Consider the following 24,197-nt stretch of genomic DNA (forward strand, 5'->3'; position numbering starts at 1 on the left):
TTGCTACCTCCAATTATAAAACTGGACAGTTACCAAAGAGAGGAATTTTGTAAGATGTCAGCCACTTTAGAGCAATGAAGTCAAAATAAGCCATCGAATATGGGTAACTTTGAGCCCTTTTCAAAGTACTGCAAGAGGTAATTCAGTATACTGACCATCTTGATTTTGATGGTCATGTTTTATCTCAAGCCCATGATTTTCAAGTCAGCAGTGAGGTGATTTGCAACATAGCTTAAAGGTTACCTCCATGTATTGGCATCAGGATCAAAAACTTCAATGGTCTTCAAGTACGTTGTGCCATCAAAACCTCCTACAGCCATGAGCTGTCCATTCACTACTGCCAGGCCAACCTATGGGACCAAAACACAGTGGCTGCTGAAGAAGCTGCTCTCTATTAGATATGGATGAATCTATATATCCAATCCAATCCAATATCAATGAATTCGAGTGAAGTTAGATAAGGTAGTAGATAAGACAGGGCGATGCCTTTCAAAGAAGCAACTGATTACAAGATAAATCATAAGATGCAAACTATTGTATATAGAATGGATAAACCACAAGGTCCTACTGTATAGCAGAGGGAACTATATTCAGTATCCTGTGATAAACCATAATGGAAAAGAATATTAAAAGAGAATGTATATATGTATAACTGAATCATTTGCTGTACAGCAGAAATTAATATTATACATCAACTATACTTCAATAAAAGTAAATAAATCATAAAAATAATTCTCTAATTAAAGATATGATTGGATATAAGATATTTAACTTCTTGAGATAATAGTAATCAAAAGAAATTAACTTTTTTTTCCAGTACAAAAGTGACGGGTTGTTTTGCCTATACAGTGCATCTCCTCACTGTCCCATTGTATTATACTTTACAGATCAGACTTCTCCTTCTGCACAGCCCTCTCTTGGTGCTTTTGCTTTTCAAAGTTTTCAGTAGCCGGGCACTTACTCCACTACGGCGGGATGTCATAGCCACCACTGGAGACCACTGGTTGGTTCTGGGGTTGTATCTCTCAGCACTGCTAAGCTCTGTAGTGTCATCTCTGCCTCCTACGGCATAGATCATATCCTGATACACTGCGCAGCCTAGGTGTTTCCTCCGGGTCCCCATAGGGGCTATGGTGTGCCATCTGTTTTCCTGAGGATTATAACGCTCCACTGCAGGGAAAAGAAAAACCAGTAAGTGACCATGCAATCATTTCCTTTCACCTCTAGTTTTCTTCATAGCTACCTTCACTTTGTGATAACATATATTTTCAATAAGCAATCTGATTTTTGCTTCTGAGAAGGAATCATCTACCTTTGGATAATACTACTATATTCTCATCAGGGACTGATTTCTTTTAGGTATGGTTGATGGAAGGGGCATGTGTTGGAGTTAAGGTACCCAGTTCTAGTTCTGGCTATATGACTCATTAGCTACGTGACTCGTGGCATCTCTCCTTATCTTTAAATGACAGGATTAGACTATAAACCAGTTTATAAGTTTTTATTTATTTTTAGATTATAATACAGAGGATTTTGTTTTTTAAGGAAAGATGGTTGGGGGAGGGAAATAATATTAAGAAAATAGTTGTTTTATTCATTATAAATTCCTAGCAACTTGTGAAATGAAGGGAGAAAGAAATACTTTGGGAATATACTAGTAGACTATGACTGCAGAAGGAGCTGAGGAAGAGCTAACAGTTGAACTCTCCTAGAGGGAAAATAATTTTCTTAATAAATGATAGGATAGCATGAACTTTTTATACTTTTTGTAAGGGGACTCTCCTAAGAAAAAATGCATTGCTTTGGGGAAACCAGACTGACTTTGGAAGGAACTAACCTGTGTTGAGTGGAGATGTCCCATCAGAGCCACCTACAGCGTATAAGAACCCTCCTAACACAGCCACAGCCACGCCTAGTCTCCTAGTACTCATAGAAGCCACCCGAGTCCACTTGTTCTCCTTCGGATCATACCTGCGGTAAGAGAAACCAAAGACTGCACGCATGTTTTTATTAAGTGAAGCCTTTTCCATAAGGTATGAAATTATGCTAAAGATATGTTAGATACATAGATTTGCTAAGGTCAAATGTACAGAGAGAATCTAACATTTTTACATAGTTATCAGTACTCTGACTTATGAACTGGGGCTAGAACTCTGAAAACTACATTTCTCCTTTGCCAAGCTGGCTCTCTACTAGACTGCCAAAAGGAAGGACTAGACACTTTGTTTGCTTGCCAACCCTGTCAATATTGTCTCAACATTGGCATTCCACTCTGACAGTAGCAGTTAATTTCAGTTTCTAGACTTTTTCTGGCACTTCCAAAGCTAGCCTTGTTGGGGGTTTCAGTCACAGCTCTGTGAGGCAGCTCCTCTGAGCTCCTGAGATAACAGTACCAGTGTTCTGGTTATCTGTGCTGTGTAACAAACCACCCCAAAACTCAGTGACTTTCCACAATAATTATTTTACTAATTCTTATGTTTCCAGGCATCAGGAATTTAGGAAGGGCTTCACAGGAAAGTTCTGGCTCATGTGTCTCATGTGGTTGCTGTCAAATTGTGGCTAGAGCTGGAACAGCCAGGTGCTGAAGCAGCTGGGCGCTGGCTGGGCATGTCTCCATGTAGCCTCAGGGTCTCTCCATGTAGGCTAGTTGGGCTTCCTCTCAGCATGGCGACCTCAGACAGCTGAAGGCTTCAAAGGTGAGTGCCCCAAGAGTTACAAGTGAAAGATGTATCATCTTTTATGACCTAGCCTCACAAGTCACATAGAGCTACTACCATATACTGATAAGCCAGCCCAAATTCGAGGGGAGCAAACACAGACCTCATCTCTCAGTGAAGAGTTTCAAAGTCAGATTGTATGAAGAGCATGTGAGATGTCAGGTATTGTAACCATTTTTGGAAAATACAGCCTTCCAGAACCAGCCAGGCAGATAACCCTCCATGGAGATGTGAGTCACAGCTGTTCAGGGCACCCTCTCCTCAGGTGCTGATGGTCCTAGTTCTATGGGACCTCTCTTCCAAGCTTCTAGGCTCTAATAACTCTAATCTCTTTCCTTGTCTTCCCAGACCTAGGGTTCCTACAGTTACTTCAGTGTCCTTTTTTCTTTTTTTTTTTTCCAGCCCTTCAATATGTGCTAGCCAATTTTTTTTTTTTTTTTTGCAGTACACGGGCCACTCACTGTTGTGGCCTCTCCCATTGCGGAGCACAGGCTCCGAATGTGCAGGCTCAGCGGCCATGGCTCACGGGCCCAGCCTCTCCACAGCATTTGGGATCTTCCTGGACCGGGGCACGAACCCATGTCCCCTGCATCGGCAGGTTGACTCTCAACCACTGCACCACCAGGGAAGCCCTAGCCAATTTTTTAATGTCAAATTCTCTTTACCAAAATAGCTGATATGGTTTCCATTTTTTTTAACTGAGCCCTGATTGATAAATTATTGGTGTTCAGAAATAAATATGACAAAAATGACTTGGAATTGTGCTGGGCATTTTATTACATAGGTGAAAAATTCTGTTAGTATATTAAGTATTGTATAGCAAACTATATCAATATTACAGGATATAAAATAAATAATACTAAAAATAGCCCTTGTTCTTAAGAAGCAAGCTGGGGAGACATAGCACATTCTTAAGGAAAAACCTCCAAACAAATTCTGAGAATGTAGTAACTCACAGAGATGAAAGAAGCAGAGATATAAGTGCTGCAGAATGGAGGCCCTGGAGAAAGGTTATGGTTAGTCAGTAAAGGTATCTTGAGGTTCATGTACTTTGAATAAAGTTTATTTTTCATCACTTTTAGAAAATTCTCAGCCAAATATTGTCTTCAAATATTGCTTCTGCTCTTATTGCTATTTTCCTTCTGGGACTCCAATTACATATATGTTAGTCTATTTGTGTTCCCTGAGTTCCTTATGGTCTGTTCTTTACATTCTGTTCTTCTTTTTGGATATTTTCTATTAATCTGACTTTGAGTTTACTAACTCTGTCTTCTGCTGTGTCCAGTCTACTTCTACCCTATTTAATCTCATTCAATGAGTTCTTCATTTTAGATACTATATTTTCCAATTGTAGAAATGTACATCTTATTTTTAGATTCCAATCCTATATTAAAATTCTCCAACTTTTTAACCCATTGATCTTTTCCTCTATTTTATTCAATGTATTTATTATACTTATTTTAAAGTCTTTTTCTGTCATCTCCAAATATGGATTATCTATAAGTCGGCTTCTGTTGTCTACTTTTTCTCTCAATTATTGGCCACATTTTTCTGTTTCTTTATATGTCTCATATATTTTTTTATTGTATGCTTGGCATTATCATAAAATAATGGAATCCTAGAAACAGAAATTGATATTATACCCCCGTTGACAACACCTATGCCCCAAACAAACAATGGATTCACTCTTTCTTATGTTAGGCAGACACGGTGAAATGTTGAACACCTCAATCCAATCAGGAATTAAGCTTTACAATCCACAGATTTAATGCAATCCCTGTCAAATTACCAATCGCATTTTTCACAGAAATAGAACAAAAAATTTTACAATTTGTGTGGAAACACAAAAGACCCTGAATAGCCAAAGCAATATTGAGAACAAAAAACGGAGCCAGAGGAATCAGACTCCCTGACTTCAAACTATACTACAAAGCTACAGTAATCAAAACAGTATGGTACTGGCACAAAAACAGAAATATAGATCAATGGTTCAGGATAGAAAGTCCAGAGATAAACCCATGCATCTGTGGTCACCTAATCTATGACAAAGGAGGCAAGAATATATAATGGAGAAAAGGCAGTCTCTTCAATAAGTGGTGATGGGAAAACTGGACAGCTACATGTAAAAGAATGAAATCAGAACACACCCTAACACCATACACAAAAATAAACTCAAAATGGATTAAAGACCTAAATGTAAGGCCAGATACTATAAACCTCTTAGAGGAAAACCTAGGCAGAACACTTTATAACATAAATCGCAGCAAGATCTTTTTGGATCCACCTCCTAGAGTAATGAAAATAAAAACAAAAATAAACAAATGGGACCTAATTAAACTTCAAAGCTTTTGCACAGGAAACTATAAACAAAACGAAAAGACAACCCTCAGAATGGAAGAAAATATCCAAAATACACAAACAGCTCATGCAGCTCAATATCAAATAAACGAACAACCCAACCAAAAAATGGACGAAAGATCTAAATAGACATTTCTTCAAAGAAGACATACAGATGGCCAAGAGGCACATGAAAAGATGCTCAACATCACTAATTATTAGAGAAATGCAAATCAAAACTACAATAAGGTATCACCTCACACCATCAGAATAGCCATCATCAAAAAATTACAACAATAAATGCTGGAGAGGGTGTGGATGGTGGGAATGTAAACTGGTACAGCCACTATGGAGAAAGTATAGAGGTTCCTTAAAAAACTAAAAATAGAGCTACCATATGATCCAGCAATCCCAGTCCTGGGCATATATCTGGAGAAAACCATAATTCAAAATGGTTCATGCACCCCAATGTTCATTGCAGCACTATTTACAATAGCCAGGACATGGAAACAATCTAAATGTCCAACGATAGATGAATGGATAAAGCAGATGTGGTACATATATACAATGGAATATTAGCCATAAAAAAGAACAAAATAATGCCATTTGTAGCAACATGGATGGACCTGGAGACTGTCATACTGATGGAAGTAAGTCAGACAGAGAAAGACAAATATCATGATATCGCCTATATGTGGAATCCGAAAAAAGGCTACATATGGACTTATCTACAAAACAGAAATAGAGTTACAGATGTAGAAAATAAACTTATGGGGCAGAGTCAAGATGGCAGCAGGGGAGGACACTGAGTTCGTGCCTCCCCACAACTAGGGCTCTGGCCAGACACTGGTAGGGGACCTCGATGCCCAAGGAGATGGGAGGAACCCCTGAGAGGCCGGGTAGGACGTGGGGGGAGTAAGGGGGGATGAGAAGTGGAGGTCAGACAGGACCGGCGCCCCTGAGGGGTGGCTGGGAGGGGGAAGGGGTTCTCATAACTGGAGGAACGCTTGGGGGGCTTGGCGATCAGGAGGAGCAAGTCTAGCGTTTCCCCTGCCCAATCGGGCCCCGGGAAGCCTGCAGGGTTCCCGGGCCAGGTCCTCTGCCCTCTGAGGCCCCCTCTGGGCCATGTTGGTCCTAGGGGCGTAGGAGGGAGGCAGGGGGAGAAGAGGAGAGGAGGACAGGGTGGAGCCTTCTTTTTTTTTTAATTAATTAATTAATTCACTTATTTTTGGCTGTGTTGGGTCTTCATTGCTGCACACAGGCTTTCTCTAGTTGCGGCGAGCTGCGGCTATTCTTCGTTGCAGTGCGTGGGCTTCTTATTGCAGTGGCTTCTCTTGTCGCGGAGCATGGGCTCTAGGCTCACGGGCTTCAGTAGTTGTGGCACACGAGCTCAGTAGTTGTGGCTCGCAGGCACTAGAGTGCAGACTCAGTAGTTGTGCCGCATGGGCTTAGCTGCTCCATGGCATGTGGGATCTTCCCGGACCAGGGCTTGAACCCACATCCCCTGCATTGGCAGGTGGATTCTTAACCACTGCACCACCAGGGAAGCCCCAAAGCCCTCTTTGATTGGAGAATCAGGGAGGCACAGAGGGCGTTTCCCCTGCCCACTTGCCCCCGGAAAGCCTGTTGGGCTTCCTGGTCTGGTCCCCTGCCTTCTGGGGCCCCCTCTGGATCTGTGGGTCCTAGGGGCATAGGAGGGAGGAGGGGGGGAAGAAGAAGAGAGGCCAATGGGGCAGGGCCCTCCAGGGATTGGAGGATCGGGGGGAACTCACCTAGCGTTTCCCCTGCCCTCTCGGGCCCAGGGAGCCTGCTGGGGTCCTGGACCTGGTCCTCCACCCTCCAAAGCCAGAGGCACTCCTGGGCCACTGCTGCTGCACTGAGCCTAAGCCCCCACCCTCCCAGGGCCTTATCCGGCCCTGTGGGACCTAAGCATAGGCCCCACCCACCACCTAAACCCCGCCCCCCAGAGCCAAGGCCTTTTCTGCTTTTTTTTTCCTCCTTTTTACTATTGTGGTTCTATTTTACCTTCTGGTTGTTGTTTCATCTATATTTTTATTTTTTTATTCTTTCTAACAGAAATAAATGAAATAGAAACAAGTAAAATAGCAAAGATCAATAAAACTAAAAGTTTGTTCTTTGAGAAGATAAACAAAATTGATAAACCTTTAGCCAGACTCATCAAGAAAAAAACAGGGAGAGGACTCAAATAAATAAAATTAGAAATGAAAAAGGAGAAATCACAACTGACACCACAGAAATACAAAGGATTATAAGATACTACTACAAATGACTATATGCCAATAAAATGGATAACCACGAAGAAATGGACAAATTCTTGGAAAAGTACAATTTTCTAAGACTGAACCAGGAAGAACTAGAAAATATAAACAGACGTATCACAAGTAATGAAATTGAAACTGTAATTAAAAAGTTTCCAACAAACAAGTCCAGGACCATATGGCTTCACAGGCGCATTCTATCCAACATTTAGAGAAGAGATAACACCGATCCTTCTCAAACTCTTCCGAAAAATTGCAAAGGGGGGAGTACTCCCAAATTCGTTCTATGAAGCCACCATCACCCTGATACCAAAACCAGACAAAGACACTACAAAAAAAGAAAATAACAGACCAATATCACTGATGAATATAGATGCAAAAATCCTGAACAAAATACTAGCAAACAGAATCCAACAACACATTAAAAGGATCATATACCATGGTCAAGTGGGATTTATCCCAGGAATGCAAGGATTCTTCAATATATGCAAATCAATCAATGTGATACACCATATTAACAAATTAAGGAATAAAAACCATATGATCACCTCAATAGATGCAGAAAAAGCTTTTGACAAAATTCAACACCCATTTATGATAAAAACTCTCCAGAAAATGGGAATAGAGGGAACCTACCTCAACATGATAAAGGCTGTGTATGACAAACCCACAGAAAACATCATACTCAATGGTGAAAAACTGAAAGCATTTCCACTAAGATCAGGAACAAGACAAGGATGTCCACTCTTATTCAACAGAGTTTTAGAAGTCCTAGCTATGGCAATCAGAGAAGAAAAAGAAATAAAAGGAATATAAATTGCAAAAAAAGAAGTAAAACTGTCACTGTTTGCAGATAACATGGTACTATACATAGAAAATCCTAAAGAAGCCACCAGAAAACTACTGGAGTTCAATGAATTTGGTAAGGTTGCAGGATACAAAATTAATGCACAGAAATCTCTACCATTCCTATACACTAACAATGAAAAATCAGAAAGAGAAATTAAGGAAACACTCCCATTTACCATTGCAAAAAAAAGAATAAAATACCTAGTAATAAACCTGCCTAAGGAGGCAAAAGACTTGTACTCAGAAAACTATAAAACACTGATGAAAGAAATCAAAGATGACGTAAACAGATGGAGAAATATACCATATTCTTGGATGGAAGAACCAATATTGTGAAAACGACTATACTACCCAAAGCAATCTCCAGATTCAGTGCAATCCCTATCAAACTACCAATGGCATTCTTCACAGAACTAGAACAAAAAATTTTATAATGTGTACAGAAACACAAAAGATCCTGAATAGCCAAAGCAATCTTGATAAAAAAAAATGGAGCTGGAGGAATCTGGCTCCCCAACTTCAAACTATACTACAAAGCTACAGTAATCAAGATAGTATAGTACTGGCACAAAAACAGAAATATAGATCAATGGTTCAGGATAGAAAGCCCAGAGATAAACCCATGCACATATGGTCACCTAATTTATGACAAAGGAGGCAAGAACGTACAATGGAGAAAAGACAGCCTCTTTAATAAGTGGTGCTGGGAAAACTGGACAGCTACATGTAAAAGAATGAAGTTAGAACACTCCCTAACACCAAACACAAAAATAAACTCAAAATGGATTAGAGATCTAAATGTAAGACCAGACACTATAAAACTCTTAGAGGAAAACATAGGAAGAACACTCTTTGACATAAATCACAGCAAGATCTTTTTTGATCCACCTCCTAGAGTAATGGAAATAATAAGAAAAATAAACAAATGGGACCTAATGAAAACTAAAAGCTTTTGCAAAGCAAAGGAAACTACAAACAAGACGAAAAGACAACCCTCTGAATGGGAGAAAATACTTGCAAATGAATCAATGGACAAAGGATTAATCTCCAAAATGTATAAACAGCTCATGCAGCTCACTATTAAAAAAACAAACAACTCAATCAAAAAATGGGCAGAAGGGGCTTCCCTGGTGGCGCAGTGGTTGAGAGTCTGCCTGCCGATGCAGGGGACACAGGTTTGTGCCCCAGTCTGGGAAGATCCCACATGCCACGGGGTGGCTAGGCCCATGAGCCATGGCCGCTGAGCCTGCACGTCTGGAGCCTGTGCTCCGCAGTGGGAGAGGCCACAATGGTGAGAGGCCCGCGTACTGCAAAGAAAAAAAAAATGGGCAGAAGACCTAAATAGACATTTCTCCAAAGAAGACATACAGATGGCCAAGAGGCACATGAAAAGATGCTCAACATCACTAATTATTAGAGAAATGCAAATCAAAACTACAATGAAGTATCACCTCACACCATCAGAATGGCCACCATCAAAAAGTCTACACACAATAAATGCTGGAGAGGATGTAGAGAAAAGGGAAATCTTTTGCACTGTTGGTGGGAATGTAAATTGATACAGCCACTATGGAGAACACAGTATGGAGGTTCCTTAAAAAAACTAAAAATAGAACTACTATATGACCCAGCAATCCTGCTACTGGGCATATACCCTGAGAAAACCATAAGTCAAAAGGACACATGTACCCCAGTATTCACTGCAGCAGTATTTACAGTAGCCAGGACACAGAAACAACCTAAATGTCCAACGATAGAAGAATGGATAAAGATGTGGTACATATGTACAATGGAATATTACTCAGCCACAAAAAGGAATGAAATTGGGTCATTTGTAGAGATGTGGATGGACCTAGAGTCTGTCATACAGAGTGAAGTAAGTCAGAAAGAGAGAAACAAGTATCGTATATAAATGCATATGTGGAATCTAGAAAAATGGTACAGATGAACCTGTTTGTAGGGCAGGAATAGAGATGTAGACATAGAGAATGGACATGTGGACACAGCACGGGAAGGGGAGGGTGGGATGAATTGGGAGATTAGGTTTCATATAAATACATTACCATGTGTAAAATAGATAGCTAGTGGGAACCTGCTGTATAGCACAGGGAGCTCAGCTCGGTGCTCTGTGATGACCTAGATGGGTGGGATGGGGGGAGGGGGTGGGAGGGAGATCCAAGAGGGAGGGAATATAGGTATACACATAGCTGATTCACTTCATTGTACAGCAGAAACTAACACAACATTGTAAAGCAATTTTACACCAATAAGAAAAAAATAAACCTATGGTTACCAGGGGGAAGTTGGGGGGAGGGATAAATTGGGAGATTGGGATTGACATATACACACTACTATATATAAAACAGGTAACTAATAAGGACCTACTGTATAGCACAGGGAACTCTATTCAATACTGTGTAATGGCCTATGGAAAAGAATCTAAAAAAGAGTGGATAGATATATATGTATAAAGATTCACTTTGCTGTATATCTGAAACTAACAGAACATTGTAAATCAACTATACTCCAATAAAAATATTTTTTAAAAAAAGGAACTGAGCTTTAGTTAGACTCAGTCCACCTTTGTTTTTAAATGTCTCAAGGATGAGATGTCTTGTATTTGTTGCAGGCCCCTCCCTATAGTAGGACTTTATCTTCTAAGCACTGTTAAGATTGCATGAGATTTCACTTAACCTGGTCCACTGCTCTCCTGTGCTATCCCAGCACTCAGCAAACGTCCCACTGGGAAAAACAAAAGTATGTTCCAGAATCCAATCTGTCATGCCAGCCTACATGATTGTCAAAAGTTCCCCTGATTTATCCTCCTCCAGGAGAACCCCTCTGCCTAGACCAAGTCCAGTATTCAACCCATGTTAAAACTTGGCAAATGTTTTTGGGAAGAAAATAGCTGATGATCTCATCTCACATAAGATGGGCTCTTTCTTCAGTGGACTCTTAGCTCATCTAGTCCTTGTTACTTCTACATGTCTCTGATGATTTTAAAAATATGATATTTGTACTTTGTCATTTTTTCCTAGTTGTTGCAGTGGGAATGATGGCTGTCACTACTTATTGCATTCTACTTAGAAGCAAAAGCCTTTGCATAACTTTTTAAACCCTTTTATTGTAAAATAAAATATTGATACAGAAAGCCACACAAGAACAAATGTATAGTTTAATAAGTTATTATAAGGAAAGTCTACTTATAACCACCATCCAGGCCAAGAAAAATAACTTTGCCTGCCACACTGGAAGCCCTTCCACGTGTCCATTTCCAATCTCAAAACCTTCCCCCAGGCAGGGTAACCATTATCCTGACTTTTACAGTAATCATTTCCTTGCATTTCTTTATAGTTTTATCAGCCACGTATGCATCCCTAGACACTTACTCTTACTTATTAATTTCTTTTTGTATTTTTATTTACTTAGTTTGTATTTTTTTATTTTTTGGTCGTGCCATGCAGCACGCAGGATCTCAGTTCCCCGACCAGGGATCTAACCCGTGCCCCCTGCCATGGAAGCGCGGGGTCTTAACAACTGGACCACTTTTTCATATTTTTAAAAAGTCTCCTTTTTTCTACAGGTTTTTCCTCTATTCTCCTTCTCCCTCCCCCACTCCCAGAATTCATGTTTTAGAACCTGGGCATTTGACCTGCAACTTCTCCCACAATATGGATTTGATCGACTGTACACTTACAGTGCAGCTCTACACATTGGCCTGTCCTCTGTATGTTCTGCAAACTGGCAGCTGGATTCAGAGGTTAGGTCAAACCACGTTTGGTCCCTTTGGCAACACTACAGAAGGTGGTGTGTTAGGAGCTGTTATTAATTCCTAGGTGCATTAATTTACTGAGTGTTGCAATATGGTGATATTCTATCCTTTATTTTCTTTTGCTGGAATACTTTATAAAAAGAAACAATCCTCTTATCTACGGATCCTCTCTCTCCCCGCTTCCTTGCCTCTCCTTCTCTCTCACTTTCTCTCTGCTTCTGTTTCTTTCTCTCTCTCTCTCTGCCTCTGTTTCCTACTATTTTATTACCCAATTCATATGCGATACAGTTGGTAAAAGAAAGCCTGGATATATGCTTACTAGTTTTCAAGATAATAAATAAAATCTTCCAAAGGTAACTAATTAGGTTTTTTTAAAAATATCAACAGGAACCCATAGATTTAAATATATTTATTGGATTTTAATCAGTTACAATTATCTCTTTTAAGGTTAAAATTGTATCATCTTTGGTCAGTGGAACATCTTCAAATTGACTCTTGAATCTTTTTGATATCTAGTAGTCTTTGATAGCTTGCTTGCTATCTGGTATGAAAAGATGGTCCAGGCTCATCTATACATTCCCTGTCCTAAATCTGGAATCAGACATTTCTCTAAGAAGCCCTGGTTTCTTTTAGTGGGAAAAGGAATTCAAGACAGTCAGGGAGTGGAGATGTTCACTGACTTGGCTGGTCATTATTTCTAGGCCTCTTCAGTTGATAGAGCTAGAATATAATTTTTTTTTAAGAAAAATTTAACTCAAATTCAGCACAAGGTGTTTTACTTAAACTCTTCTATTTTACATCCATATTATTCCATATCTTCCTGGTTTTCAAGGACACAGAAGAGGACAGAATCAGAATAACCTATACTCATTTTCTTTATTCCACATTATACACATAGCAGTCTTAAAATAGCAATATTATCATTTCACTATTCCTGAGAATTAAAATTTCTTTCTGCATATCTCTTCCCATTCTTCCCCCACTTTAAAAAATAGTTGAACTAATTTACATTGAGTGACAATACAGCCAGGGCATGCTACACTCTCTTATAACCCTTATTTAGTCATAGTTCTCAGATTTACTGTATGTTTCATGTTCACTATTAGTCCTCTGTCAATCTCTCTCTAGTAATTTTTCTGAAGCTTGTTCTCTAGTAGATTCCTCAGGAACTCATGGGAACAACGTTTCCTGATTTCTTACATGTTAACAGTTTGTCTCTGCCTTTTATACTTCAAGGTCAGTTTCTCTAGGTAAAAAATCATTGGCCTACATTTTCTTTGGATATCTAAAATATGTTACTCCATTTTCTTCTGGCATAAAGTATTGCTTCAAAAAATCTGATAATAGGGGCTTCCCTGGTGGTGCAGTGGTTGGGAGTCCGCCTGCTGATGCAGGGGACGTGGGTTCGTGCCCCGGTCCGGGAGGATCCCGTATGCCATGGAGCGGCTGGGCCCGTGAGCCGTGGCTGCTGGGCCTGCGTGTCCGGAGCCTGTGCTCCGTAATGGGAGAGGTCGCAGTAGTGAGAGGCACGCATACCGAAAAAAAAAAAAATCTGATAATAATCTAAATTTTTTTCCCTTATAAGTAACATGTATTTTTTTGTTGATAACTAAAGGATTTTTTTCCTTTTTCTTCAAGGTCCAGTAATTGTATTAGAATATATCTTAGTGTTCATTGTTCTGGGTCAGTATTCAGAGGATATAGTGTATTATTTCAATAAACCATTTCAATTTTAAAAAAATTACAACAGGAAAATAATTTTGAATCACAGTTTTTAGCATCTGCTCTGTTCCCTTGTTTTCATTTTCTTCTTCATGGACTCCTATTGTCTGTATAGTGGATTTTTACCTGTCTTCAATATTTGTTGCTGTCTCTCAAATCCTTTTTACCTCTTTATTTCTTTTTGACTTTAAAACTTTCCTCTTTTTCACCTTCTATTTGTCTTTTGGCATTATCTGTTTTGCTCATTTGTTCTAATTTAACCCTTCATTCTACAGTGATTTTTTTCTTACATTTCTAGTATTTTTCTGAGTTTTGTCATCTCATTTCTGAGCTTTTCAGATTCTGACTTGTGTGTTTTCATATCTCGCACTGTTTTCCTAATGCCTTTTAGCATATTTTTGAAATAGTTGATTATAGTTTTGATCTGTTCTGTAGTTGTATCTTTCTGGTATGCTTTCATTCTCTATAGAGACGTAATTGCTGCTTATTCTCTCTTCATATATTAACTTTAATGGGATCTAGCCTCAACAACTTTCTGTTGCTCATTTTTACATGAAATGAGTTTTCCTGAACTCTTAGAAGAAAGAGTGGTTTGTGCTAATATTTCCAGTTTCATGGAGTTCCCTCTTTTTTTTTTTTCATGTAGCATTAAAAAATATAGTGGTTTGCCTCCTGAGATGTATTGGCTTTATTCAATACTCCTACTTTTAACCTGGCCTTCTTTTCACTGTATCTGTTGTCCTTGTTCTGCTCAATTTTGACTCTGCTCCCAGAAGTGTGGGCCCTGTCCTGGAAAGCCATCTTGGCTGGTCAATTTTGAGGGTTCCTAGTGACTAGATGGATCTAGCACAACTGGTTCTCAACTGGGGTGATTGTGCCTCCAACCCCACCCCCCAGGACATGTGGCAACGTCTGGGGACATTTTTGGTTATTACAACCAGGCATGTACTAGTGGCACTTAATCAGTAGAGGCCAAGGATGCTGTTAAACACCCTGTAGTGCACAGGACAGCCCCTCCCCCACCCAACAAAGAATTCTTTGTTGAATCTCCCTCCCTCTTGCATCTCCCTTCCACCCTCCCTATCTAAAATATGTTACTCCATTTTCTTCTGGCATAAAGTATTGCTTCAAAAAATCTGATAATAGGGGCTTCCCTGGTGGCCCAGTGGTTGAGAATCCGCCTGCCGATGCATGGGACACGGGTTCGAGCCCTGGTCTGGGAAGATCCCACGTGCCGTGGAGCAGCTAAGCCCATGCGCCGCTACTGACCCTGTGCTCTAGAGCCTGCAAGCCACAACTACCAAAGCCTGTGCACCTAGAACCCATGCTCTGCAACAAGAGCAGCCACTGCAATGAGAAGCCTGCACACGGCAAGGAAGAGTACCTCCCACTGTCCGCAACTAGAGAAAAGCCCATGTGTAGCAACGAAGACCGAACGCAGACAAAAAGAAAAAAAAAAAGTATACAGTAGATTATGGCAACCCACCAAGATTTCCCCAAGTATACTTCAGGAATTAATGAGAGGGGCCAGGGACTTCCCTGGTGGTCCAGTGGGTAAGACTCCATGCTCCCAATGCAGGGGGCCTGGGTTTGATCCCTGGTTGGGGAACTAAGATCCCACATACCGCAACTAGAGAGCCGGCATGCCTCAACTACTGAGCCTGCACGCCGCAACTAGAGAAGCCCTGCTACAAAGACCCTGCGTGCCACAACAAAGTCCCAGCGCAGCCAAAATTAACAAACAAATAAATAAAAACTTAAAAAAAGAATTAATGAGAATCCACATACAAAATACCTTGGAGTTTTTATAAGGTATGCTACACAAAGAATTATTGCTTTAATCATTTTTTCTGGAGGAAGTCTGAGCAAAGTCATTCCAATTACTGGGGGAAAAAAATCAGAACAGATTTCAGAAGTGGTATCCTTGATATCATATATAAAATGAAATTTAAAATATGATTCCAACACTTCAATGTTAGGCTCAGTCAGTGTAACACATAATTTAAAAAATTGGGTTATATCTTTCATCTTCCTAGACTTTAAAGTTAACTGAAAACTTTTTCCTTAAAGCCCATGGGAAATCTACAGAATAGTGAATCCCTAGTGTCCTAAATTGTTTCTTTTAAAAAACTGAAAATGACTTTAAAAAAATCACCTCTCAACGATGTTGAGGCAAGACACTCCATCCTGGCCACCCACAGCATAGAGAAAGCCTCCAAGCACAGCCACACCAACACTTGTCCTGCAGGTGCTTGTAGGAGCAACATCACTGCTCCATTGGTTTGTTTTGGGGTCATACCTGCAGAGAACACGTCAAGAACACAGTTCGTATTACACAAAGAGGGCTATGTTTATACATGCAATGATATATAATATGATATATATATTCTTTCCCCAAATATAGGCTAATAACTAAATATGTGATAGTCTAATTTATAGTTTTTGAAATTCAATTTTACTTAAAAAGTTACATATAAATATATTTTCTTTAAAAATTTTTTTCAGAATGTTATAGATAAAGCTAAAATTCTCTTTGAGTTCCACCCAACTTCTGTTCTTTTCCCATTTTGATTTGGTGTACATCCTTCAAGATTTTTCGGTAAAATTCTTTTAAATAAGTATATATCTATCCATATATATATATTTCTTTATATGCAAGCATGTACATAAGTAATGCCACATATTATGCATTACTTTTTCACTCAATATATTTCTGAGATCTAGTCATAATAGATATAGCTCTAGATTTCTCTTTTGAACTATCTAATTATATTGTGTGTGCCATATATTATTTAAATCATATTTCTATTGATGTATCCTTACATTGTGACATTTTGTTATTAAAAACAGTGATCACCCTTGTATATTTCTCCTTGTGCAATGGATGATGAGAAGCAGAATCATGGAGCAAAGAGTATATTCATTTTTTTTTTAAACATCTTTATTGGAGTATAGTTGCTTTACAATGTTCGGTTACTTTCTGCTGTATAACAAAGTGAATCAGCTACACGTACACATATATCCCATATCCCTTCTCTCTTGCATCTCCCTTCCACCCTCCCTATCTAACCCCTCTAGGTAGTCACAAAGCACCGAGCTGATCTCCCTGTGCTATGCAGCTGCTTCCCACTAGCTATCTATTTTACATTTGGTAGTGTACATATGTCCATGCCACTCTCTCACTTCGTCCCAGCTTACCCTTCCCCCTCCCCGTGTCCTCAAGTACATTCTCTATGTCTGTCTTTATTCCTATCCTGCCCCTAGGTTCATCAGAACCTTTTTTTTTTTTTAGATGCCATATATATGTGTTAGCATACAGTATTTGTTTTTCTCTTTCTGACTTACTTCACTCTGTATGACAGAATCTAGGTCCATCCACCTCACTACAGATAACTCAATTTTGTTTCTTTTTATGGCTGAGTAATATTCCATTGTATATATGTGCCACATCTTCTTTATTCAATCATCTGTCGATGGACATTTAGGTTGGTTCCATGTCCTGGCTATTGTAAATAGAGCTGCAATGAACGTTGTGGTACATGACTCATTTTGAATTATGGTTTTCTCAGGGCATATGCCTAGTAGTGGGATTGCTAGGTCATATGGTAGTTCTATTTTTAGTTTTTTAAGGAACCTCCATACCGTTCTCCATAGTGACTGTATCAATTTACATTCCCACCAACAGTGCAAGAAGGTTCCTGTTTCTCTACACCCTCTCTAGCATTTATTACTTGTGGATTTTTTGATGATGGCCATTCTGACCAGTGTGAGGTGATACCTCACTGTAGTTTTTTTTTTTTTTTTGCGGTACACGGGCCTCTCACTGTTGTGGCCTCTCTCGTTGCGGAGCACAGGCTCCGCACGTGCAGGCTCAGCAGCCATGGCTCACAGGCCCAGCCGCTCCGCAGCATGTGGAATCTTCCCGGACTGGGGCACAAACTTCTGTCCCCTGCATCGGCAGGCGGACTCTCAACCACTGTGCCACCAGGGAAGCTCCCTCATTGTAGTTTTGACTTGTATTTTTCTAATGATTCGCGATGTTGAGCATCCTTTCATGTGTTTGTTGGCAATCTGTATATCTTCTTTGGAGAAACGTCTATTTAGGTCTTCTGCCCATTTTGGGGTTGGGTTGTTTGTTTTTTTGATATTAAGCTGCATGAGCTGCTTGTATATTTTGGAGATTAATCCTTTGTCAGTTGCTTCGTTTGCAAATATTTTCTCCCATTGTGAGGGTTGTCTTTTCGTCTTGCTTATGATTTCCTTTGTTGTGCAAAAGCTTTTAGGTTTCCTTAGGTCCCATTTGTTTGTTTTTATTTCCATTTCTCTAGGAGGTAGATCAAAAAGGATCTTGCTGTGATTTATGTCATAGAGTGTTCTGCCTATGTTTTCCTCTAAGAATTTGTTAGTGTCTGGCCTTACATTTAGATCTTTAATCCATTTTGAGTTTACTTTTGTGTATGGTGTAAGGGAGGGGTCTAACTTCATTCTTTTACATGTAGCTGTCCAGTTTTCCCAGCACCACTTATTGAAGAGGTGTCTTTTTTCCACTGTATATTCCTGCCTCCTTTATCAAAGATAAGGTGACCATATGTGCGTGGGTTTATCTCTGGGCTTTCTATCCAGTTCCATGGATAAATATTTCTATTTTTGTGCCAGTACCATACTGTCTTGATTACTGTAGCTTTTTGGTATAGTCTGAAGTCAGGGAGTCTGATTCTTCCAGCTCCATTTTTCTTTCTCAAGATTGCTTGGGCTATTCAGGTCTTTTGTGTTTCAATAGAAATTGTGAAACTTTTAGTTCTAGTTCTGTGAAAAATGCCATTGGTAGTATGATAACGATTGCACTGAATCTGTAGATTGCTTTGGGTAGTACAGTCATTTCCATAATGTTGATTCTTCCAATCCAAGAACATGGTACATCTCTCCATCTCTTTGTATCATCTTTCATTTCTTTCATCAATGTCTTATAGTTTTCTGCATACAGGTCTTTTGTCTCCTTAGATAGGTTTATTCCTAGGTATTTTATTCTTTTTGTTGCAATGGTAAATGGGAGTGTTTTCTTTATTTCACTTTCAGATTTTTCATCATTAGTGTATAGGAATGCAAGAGATTTCTGTGCATTAATTTTGTATCCTGCTACTTTACCAAATTCATTGATTAGCTCTAGTAGTTTTCTGGTAGCATCTTTAGGATTCTCTACGTATAGTATCATGTTATCTGCACACAGTGACAGTTTTATTTCTTCTTTTCTGATTTGGATTCCTTTTATTTCTTTTTCTTCTCTGATTGCTGTGGCTAAAACTTCCAAAACTAAGTTGAATAATAGTGGTGAGAGTGGGCAACCTTGTCTTGTTCCTGATCTTAGAGGAAATGGTTTCAGTTTTTCACCATTGAGAACGATGTTGGCTGTGGGTTTGTCATATATGGACTTTATTATGTTGAGGTAGGTTCCCTCTATGCCTACTTTCTGGAGAGTTTTTATCATAAATGGGTGTTGAATTTTGTCAAAAGCTTTTTCTGCATCTATTGAGATTATCTCATGGTTTTTATTCTTCAGTTTAATATGGTGTATCACATTGATTGATTTGCATATATTGAAGAATCCTTGCATCCCTGGGATAAACCCCACTTGATCATGGTGTGTGATCCTTTTAAGGTGCTGTTGGATTCTGTTTGCTGGTATTTTGTTGAGGATCTTTGCATGTATGTTCATCAGTGATATTGGCCTGTAGTTTTCTTTTTTTGTGATATCTTTGTCTGGTTTTGGCATCAGGATGATGGTGGCCTCGTAGAATGAGTTTGGGAGTGTTCCTCCCTCTGCTATATTTTGGAAGAGTTTGAGAAGGATAGGTGTTAGCTCTTTTCTAAATGTTTGATACAATTCGCCTGTGAAGCCATCTGGTCCTGGGCTTTTGTTTGTTGGAAGATTTTTAATCACAGTTTCAATTTCAGTGCTTGTGATTGTTCTGTTTATATTTTCTATTTCTTCCTTTTCAGTCTCAGAAGGTTGTGCTTTTCTAAGAATTTGTCTATTTCTTTCAGGTTGTCCAATTTATTGGTATATAGTTGCTTGTAGTAATCTCTCATGATCCTTTGTATTTCTGCAGTGTCAGTTGTTACTTCTTTTTCAGTTCTAATTCTGTTGATTTGAGTCTTCTCCGTTTTTTTCTTGATGAGTTTGGCTAATGGTTTATCAATTTTGTTTTATTTCTGATCTGATCTTTCTTTCTTTCCTTCTGCTAACTTTGGGTTTTTTTTGTTCTTCTTTCTCTAATTGCTTTAGGTGTAAGTTTAGGTTGTTTATTTGAGATTTTTCTTGTTTCTTGAGGTGGGATTGTATTACTATAGACTTCCCTCTTAGAACTGCTTTTGCTGCATCCCATAGGTTTTGGGTTGTCATGCTTTCATTGTCGTTTGTTTCTAGGTAGTTTTTGATTTCCTCTCTGATTTCTTCAGTGATCTCTTGGTTATTTAGTAGCATACTGTTTAGCCTCCATGTGTTTGGATTTTTTAGTTTTTTCCCTGTAATTTATATCTAGTCTCATAGCATTGTGGTCAGAAAAGACAGTTGATATGATTTCAATTTTCTTAAATTTACCAAGGCTTGATTTGTGCCCCAAGATATGATCTATCCTAGAGAATGTTCCATGAGCACATAAGAAAGTGTATTCTGTTGTTTTTGGGTGGAATGTCCTATACATAAAAATTAATGTCCATCTTGTCTAGTGTGTCATTTAAAGCTTGTGTTTCATTATTTATTTTCATTTTGGATGATCTGTCCATTGGTTAAAGTGGGATGTTAAAGTCCCCTACTATTATTGTGTTGCTGTTGATTTCCCCTTTTATTGCTGTTAGCATTTGCCTTATGTATTGAGATGCTCCTATTTTGGGTGCATAAATATTTATAATTGTCATATCTTCTTCTTGGATTGATCCCTTGATCATTATGGTAGTGTCCTTCTTTGTCTCTTGTAACAGTCTTTATTTTAAACTCTATTTTTTCTGATATGTGAATTGCTACTCCAGCTTTCTTTCGATTTCCATTTGCATGGAATATCTTTTTCCATCCCCTCACTTTGTCTGTATGTGTCCCTAGGTCTCAAGTGGGTCTCTTGTAGACAGCATATATACGGGTCTTGTCTTTGTATGCATTCAGCCAGTCTATGTCTTTTGGTTGGAGCATTTAATCAATTTACATTTAAGGTAATTATCGATATGTATGTTCCTCTTACCATTTTCTTAATTGTTTTGGGTTTGTTTTTGTAGGTCTATTCCTTCTCTTGTGTTTCCTGCCTAGAGAAGTTCCTTTAGCATTTGTTGTAAAGCTGGTTTGGTGGTGCTGAATTCTCAGTTTTTGCTTGTCTGTAAAGGTTTTAATTTCTCTCTTGAATCTGAAAGAGATCCTTGCTGGGTAGAGTAATCTTGGTTGTAGGATTTTCCCTTTCATCACTTTAAATATGTCCTGCCACTCCCTTCTGGTTTGCAGAATTTCTGCTGAAAGATCAGTTGTTAACCTTATGGGGGATTTCCTTGAATGTTATTTGTTGCTTTTCCCTTGCTGCTTTTAATATTTTTTCTTTGAATTTAATTTTTGATAGTTTGATTAATATGTGTCTTGGCATGTTTCTCCTTGAATTTATCCTGTATGGGACTTGCGGTGCTTCCTGGACTTGATTGACTTTCCTTTCCCATGTGAGGAAAGTTTTCAGCTATAATCTCTTCAAATATTTTCTCAGACCCTTTCTTTTTCTCTCCTTCTGGGACCCCTATAATTCGAATGTTGGTGCGTTTAATGTTGTCCCAGAGGTCTCTGAGACTGTCCTCAATTCTTTTCATTCTTTTTTCTTTATTCTGCTCTGCAGTAGTTATTTCCACTATTTTCTCTTCCAAGTCGGTTATCTGTTCTTCTGCCTCAGTTATTCTATTGATTCCTTCCAGAGAATTTTTAATTTCATTTATTGTGGTGTTCATCATTGTTTGTTTGCTCCTTAGTTCTTCTAGGTCCTTGTTAAACGTTTCTTGTATTTTCTCCATTCCATTTCCAAGATTTTGGATCATCTTTACTCTCATTACTCTGAATTCTTTTTCATGTAGACTTCCTATTCCCTCTTCATTTGTTTGGTCTGGTGGGTTTTTACCTTGCTGCTTCATCAGCTGCATAGTTCTCTGTTAGTGGAGCTGGGTCTTAGTATTGATTGATATTACATGGGGCCAGGAGGTCTCTGGTGGTCCAGTGTTTTGAACTTGGCTCTCCCACCTCAGAGGCTCAGGCCTGACACCAGGCCGGAGCACCAACACCCTGTCAGTCACATGGCTCAGAAGAAAAGGGAGGAAAAAAGAAAGAAAAAATAAAGTAAAATAAAATAAAGTACATAAAAAAAAATTATTAACATAAAAAATAATAATTAAAAAAAACGAGAACCAAACCAATTATCAAATCCACCAATGATAACAAGTGTTAAAAACTAAACTAAGATAAACATAAATATCAAAAACAAATCAGCTGCAGACAGCAAACGCTAAGTCTACAGTTGCTCCTAAAGTCCACCACCTCAATTTTGAGACGATTTGTTGTCTATTCAGGTTGCAGGGTTCATCAAGTTGATTGTCGGGATTTAATCCACTGCTCCTGAGGCTGCATGGAGAAATTTCCCTTTCTCTTCTTTCTTTGCACAGCTTCTGGGGTTCAGCTTTGGTTTTGGTCCCACCTCTGTGTGTAGGTCACCGTTAGGCATCTGTTCCCCACCAAGACCTGAGGCACCTTTTCCCCATCCAGACAGGAGGGGGTTAAAGCAGCGCCTGATTAGGGGGCTCTGGCTCACTCAGGCTGGGTGGAGGGAGGGGTACGGTAGTCATAATGGGAATGCGGGGCGAGCCTGTGGCAGCCGAGGCCAGTGTGACATTGCAACAGCCTAAGGCATGCCGTGTGTTCTCCTGGGGAAGTTGTCCCTGGATCACGGGACCCTGGCAGTGGCAGGCTGCACAGGCTCCCGCGGCAGGTGGTGGATAGTGTCCTGTGCTTGCACACTGGATTGTTAGTGGACGGCGGTGGCAGCCTTAGCATTTCATGCCCATCTCTGGGATCCAAGCTGATAGTCGCAGCTTGTGTCCATCTCTGGAGCTTGCTTAGGCAGTGCTCTGCCTTCTGTGGGCACAGAGGGAAGGAATTGCCTCTCTTTGTGCACCCAGAACAATGGTCTCTTGCCTCTTTGGCAGGTCCAGACTTTTTCCCGGACTCCCTCCTGGCTAGCTGTGGCGCACTAGCCCCCTTCAGGCTGTGTTCATGCAGCCAACCCCAGTCCTCTCCCTGGGATCTGACCTCCAAAGCCCGAGCCTCAGCTCCCAGCCCCCACCCTCCCCAGTGGGTGAGCGGACAAGCCTCTCAGGCTGGTGAGTGCTGGTCGGCACCGATCCTCTGTGCAGGAATCTCTCCGCTTTGACCTCTGCACCCCTGTTGCTGTGCTCTCCTCCGTGGCTCTGAAGCTTCCCCCCCACCCCCCATCTCCACCAGTAAAGGGGCTTCCTAGTGTATGGAAACTTTTCCTCCTTCACAGCTCCCTCCCAGAGGTGCAGGTCCCATCCCTATTCTTTTGTCTGTGTTTTTCCTCTTTTCTTTTGCCCTACCCAGGTACGTGGGGATTTTCTTCCCTTTTGGGAAGTCTGAGGTCTTCTGCCAGCATTCAGTAGATGTTCTGTAGGAGTTGTTCCACTTGTAGATATATCTTTGATGTATTTGTGGGTAGCGAGATGATTTCCATGTCTTACTCCTCCACCATCTTGAAGGTCCCCCTCTTCATTTTTAATTAAAAAAAATACTATCAAATTGCTCTTTTTGTAGCTATATATTTGTTTTTAATTTCATTAACTTTTCTTTCCAGTTAATTTCTTCTTTCTATTTTCTTGGGTTTTGTTGCTCTTTTTATAACTTTTTTATTTAAAAGCATGATTTATTTTCCCATCTTTCTTATTTTCAAATGAATGCACATAAGTTATAATGTATATAAATCTGCGTCTGAATATTACTTTAGTTGCAGACCACACATTTTGATATTCATGGGCTTCACTGTTATTAAGTTGTAAATATGTAATCATTTCCACCCTTATTTAGTTAACTCAATTTGTTTTTAAGTGTGCTTTTTTTTTAAAAAACTTCTATGGAGCTGATCCCTCTGTTGTTGTTGTTGTTTTTTCTTTCCAACTATACAATCTGTATCTCTAGATCTTGATATGCTGCAGGGTTTCATAGATATGTTTGGTAAGTATCAAGAACACAGCTGAATGAAAAAGGGTTGGATAAGAACAAGAAGCTAGAAGTTATTAAAAAATAAATTATTGTAGGTTTCTAATGTGCCAGGCATTGTCACAGATGTGGGAAAAGACATTTCAATAAACAATTACAGCCAATGTGATATGTACAAGTATGTTCAAAATACTTGTGAAAGATCAGAGGACTGAGTAACTAACCTGTCTCTATGGTGCCAGAGAAGCCTTTATATAAGAAGTAACATTTGAATCTTGAAA

At 39.5% G+C, this 24,197-nt stretch overlaps 1 protein-coding gene and 1 long non-coding RNA gene across 7 annotated transcripts in view; one reads left to right on the forward strand and one right to left on the reverse strand.

The window, feature by feature from the left end:
• LOC132510760 (uncharacterized) overlaps positions 1-24,197 on the forward strand; it is a 62,253-nt gene that overhangs the window by 20,420 nt on the left and 17,636 nt on the right. Inside the window, exons 4-6 of one of the 2 annotated variants that reach the window (XR_009537425.1) lie at positions 888-1,191; positions 1,774-1,976; positions 3,163-3,449. This is a non-coding gene — a long non-coding RNA (uncharacterized LOC132510760). Of the gene's footprint in view, positions 1-887; positions 1,192-1,773; positions 1,977-3,162; positions 3,450-24,197 lie in introns of those variants that run through there. The other variant, XR_009537424.1, reaches the window with a different exon arrangement.
• KLHL20 (kelch like family member 20) overlaps positions 1-24,197 on the reverse strand; it is a 78,657-nt gene that overhangs the window by 3,980 nt on the left and 50,480 nt on the right. For all 5 annotated transcript variants that reach the window (XM_060133053.1, XM_060133067.1, XM_060133061.1 and 2 more), the window contains 4 exons: positions 15,832-15,975; positions 1,838-1,971; positions 962-1,170; positions 244-350 (listed from right to left, as the gene is read on the reverse strand). In XM_060133053.1, the coding sequence (XP_059989036.1) occupies positions 244-350; positions 962-1,170; positions 1,838-1,971; positions 15,832-15,975 (594 nt within the window). The remainder of the gene's footprint in view (positions 1-243; positions 351-961; positions 1,171-1,837; positions 1,972-15,831; positions 15,976-24,197) is intronic.

The sequence above is a fragment of the Lagenorhynchus albirostris genome, chromosome 2 (assembly GCF_949774975.1).
Source record: "Lagenorhynchus albirostris chromosome 2, mLagAlb1.1, whole genome shotgun sequence".
NCBI lineage: Eukaryota > Metazoa > Chordata > Mammalia > Artiodactyla > Delphinidae > Lagenorhynchus > Lagenorhynchus albirostris.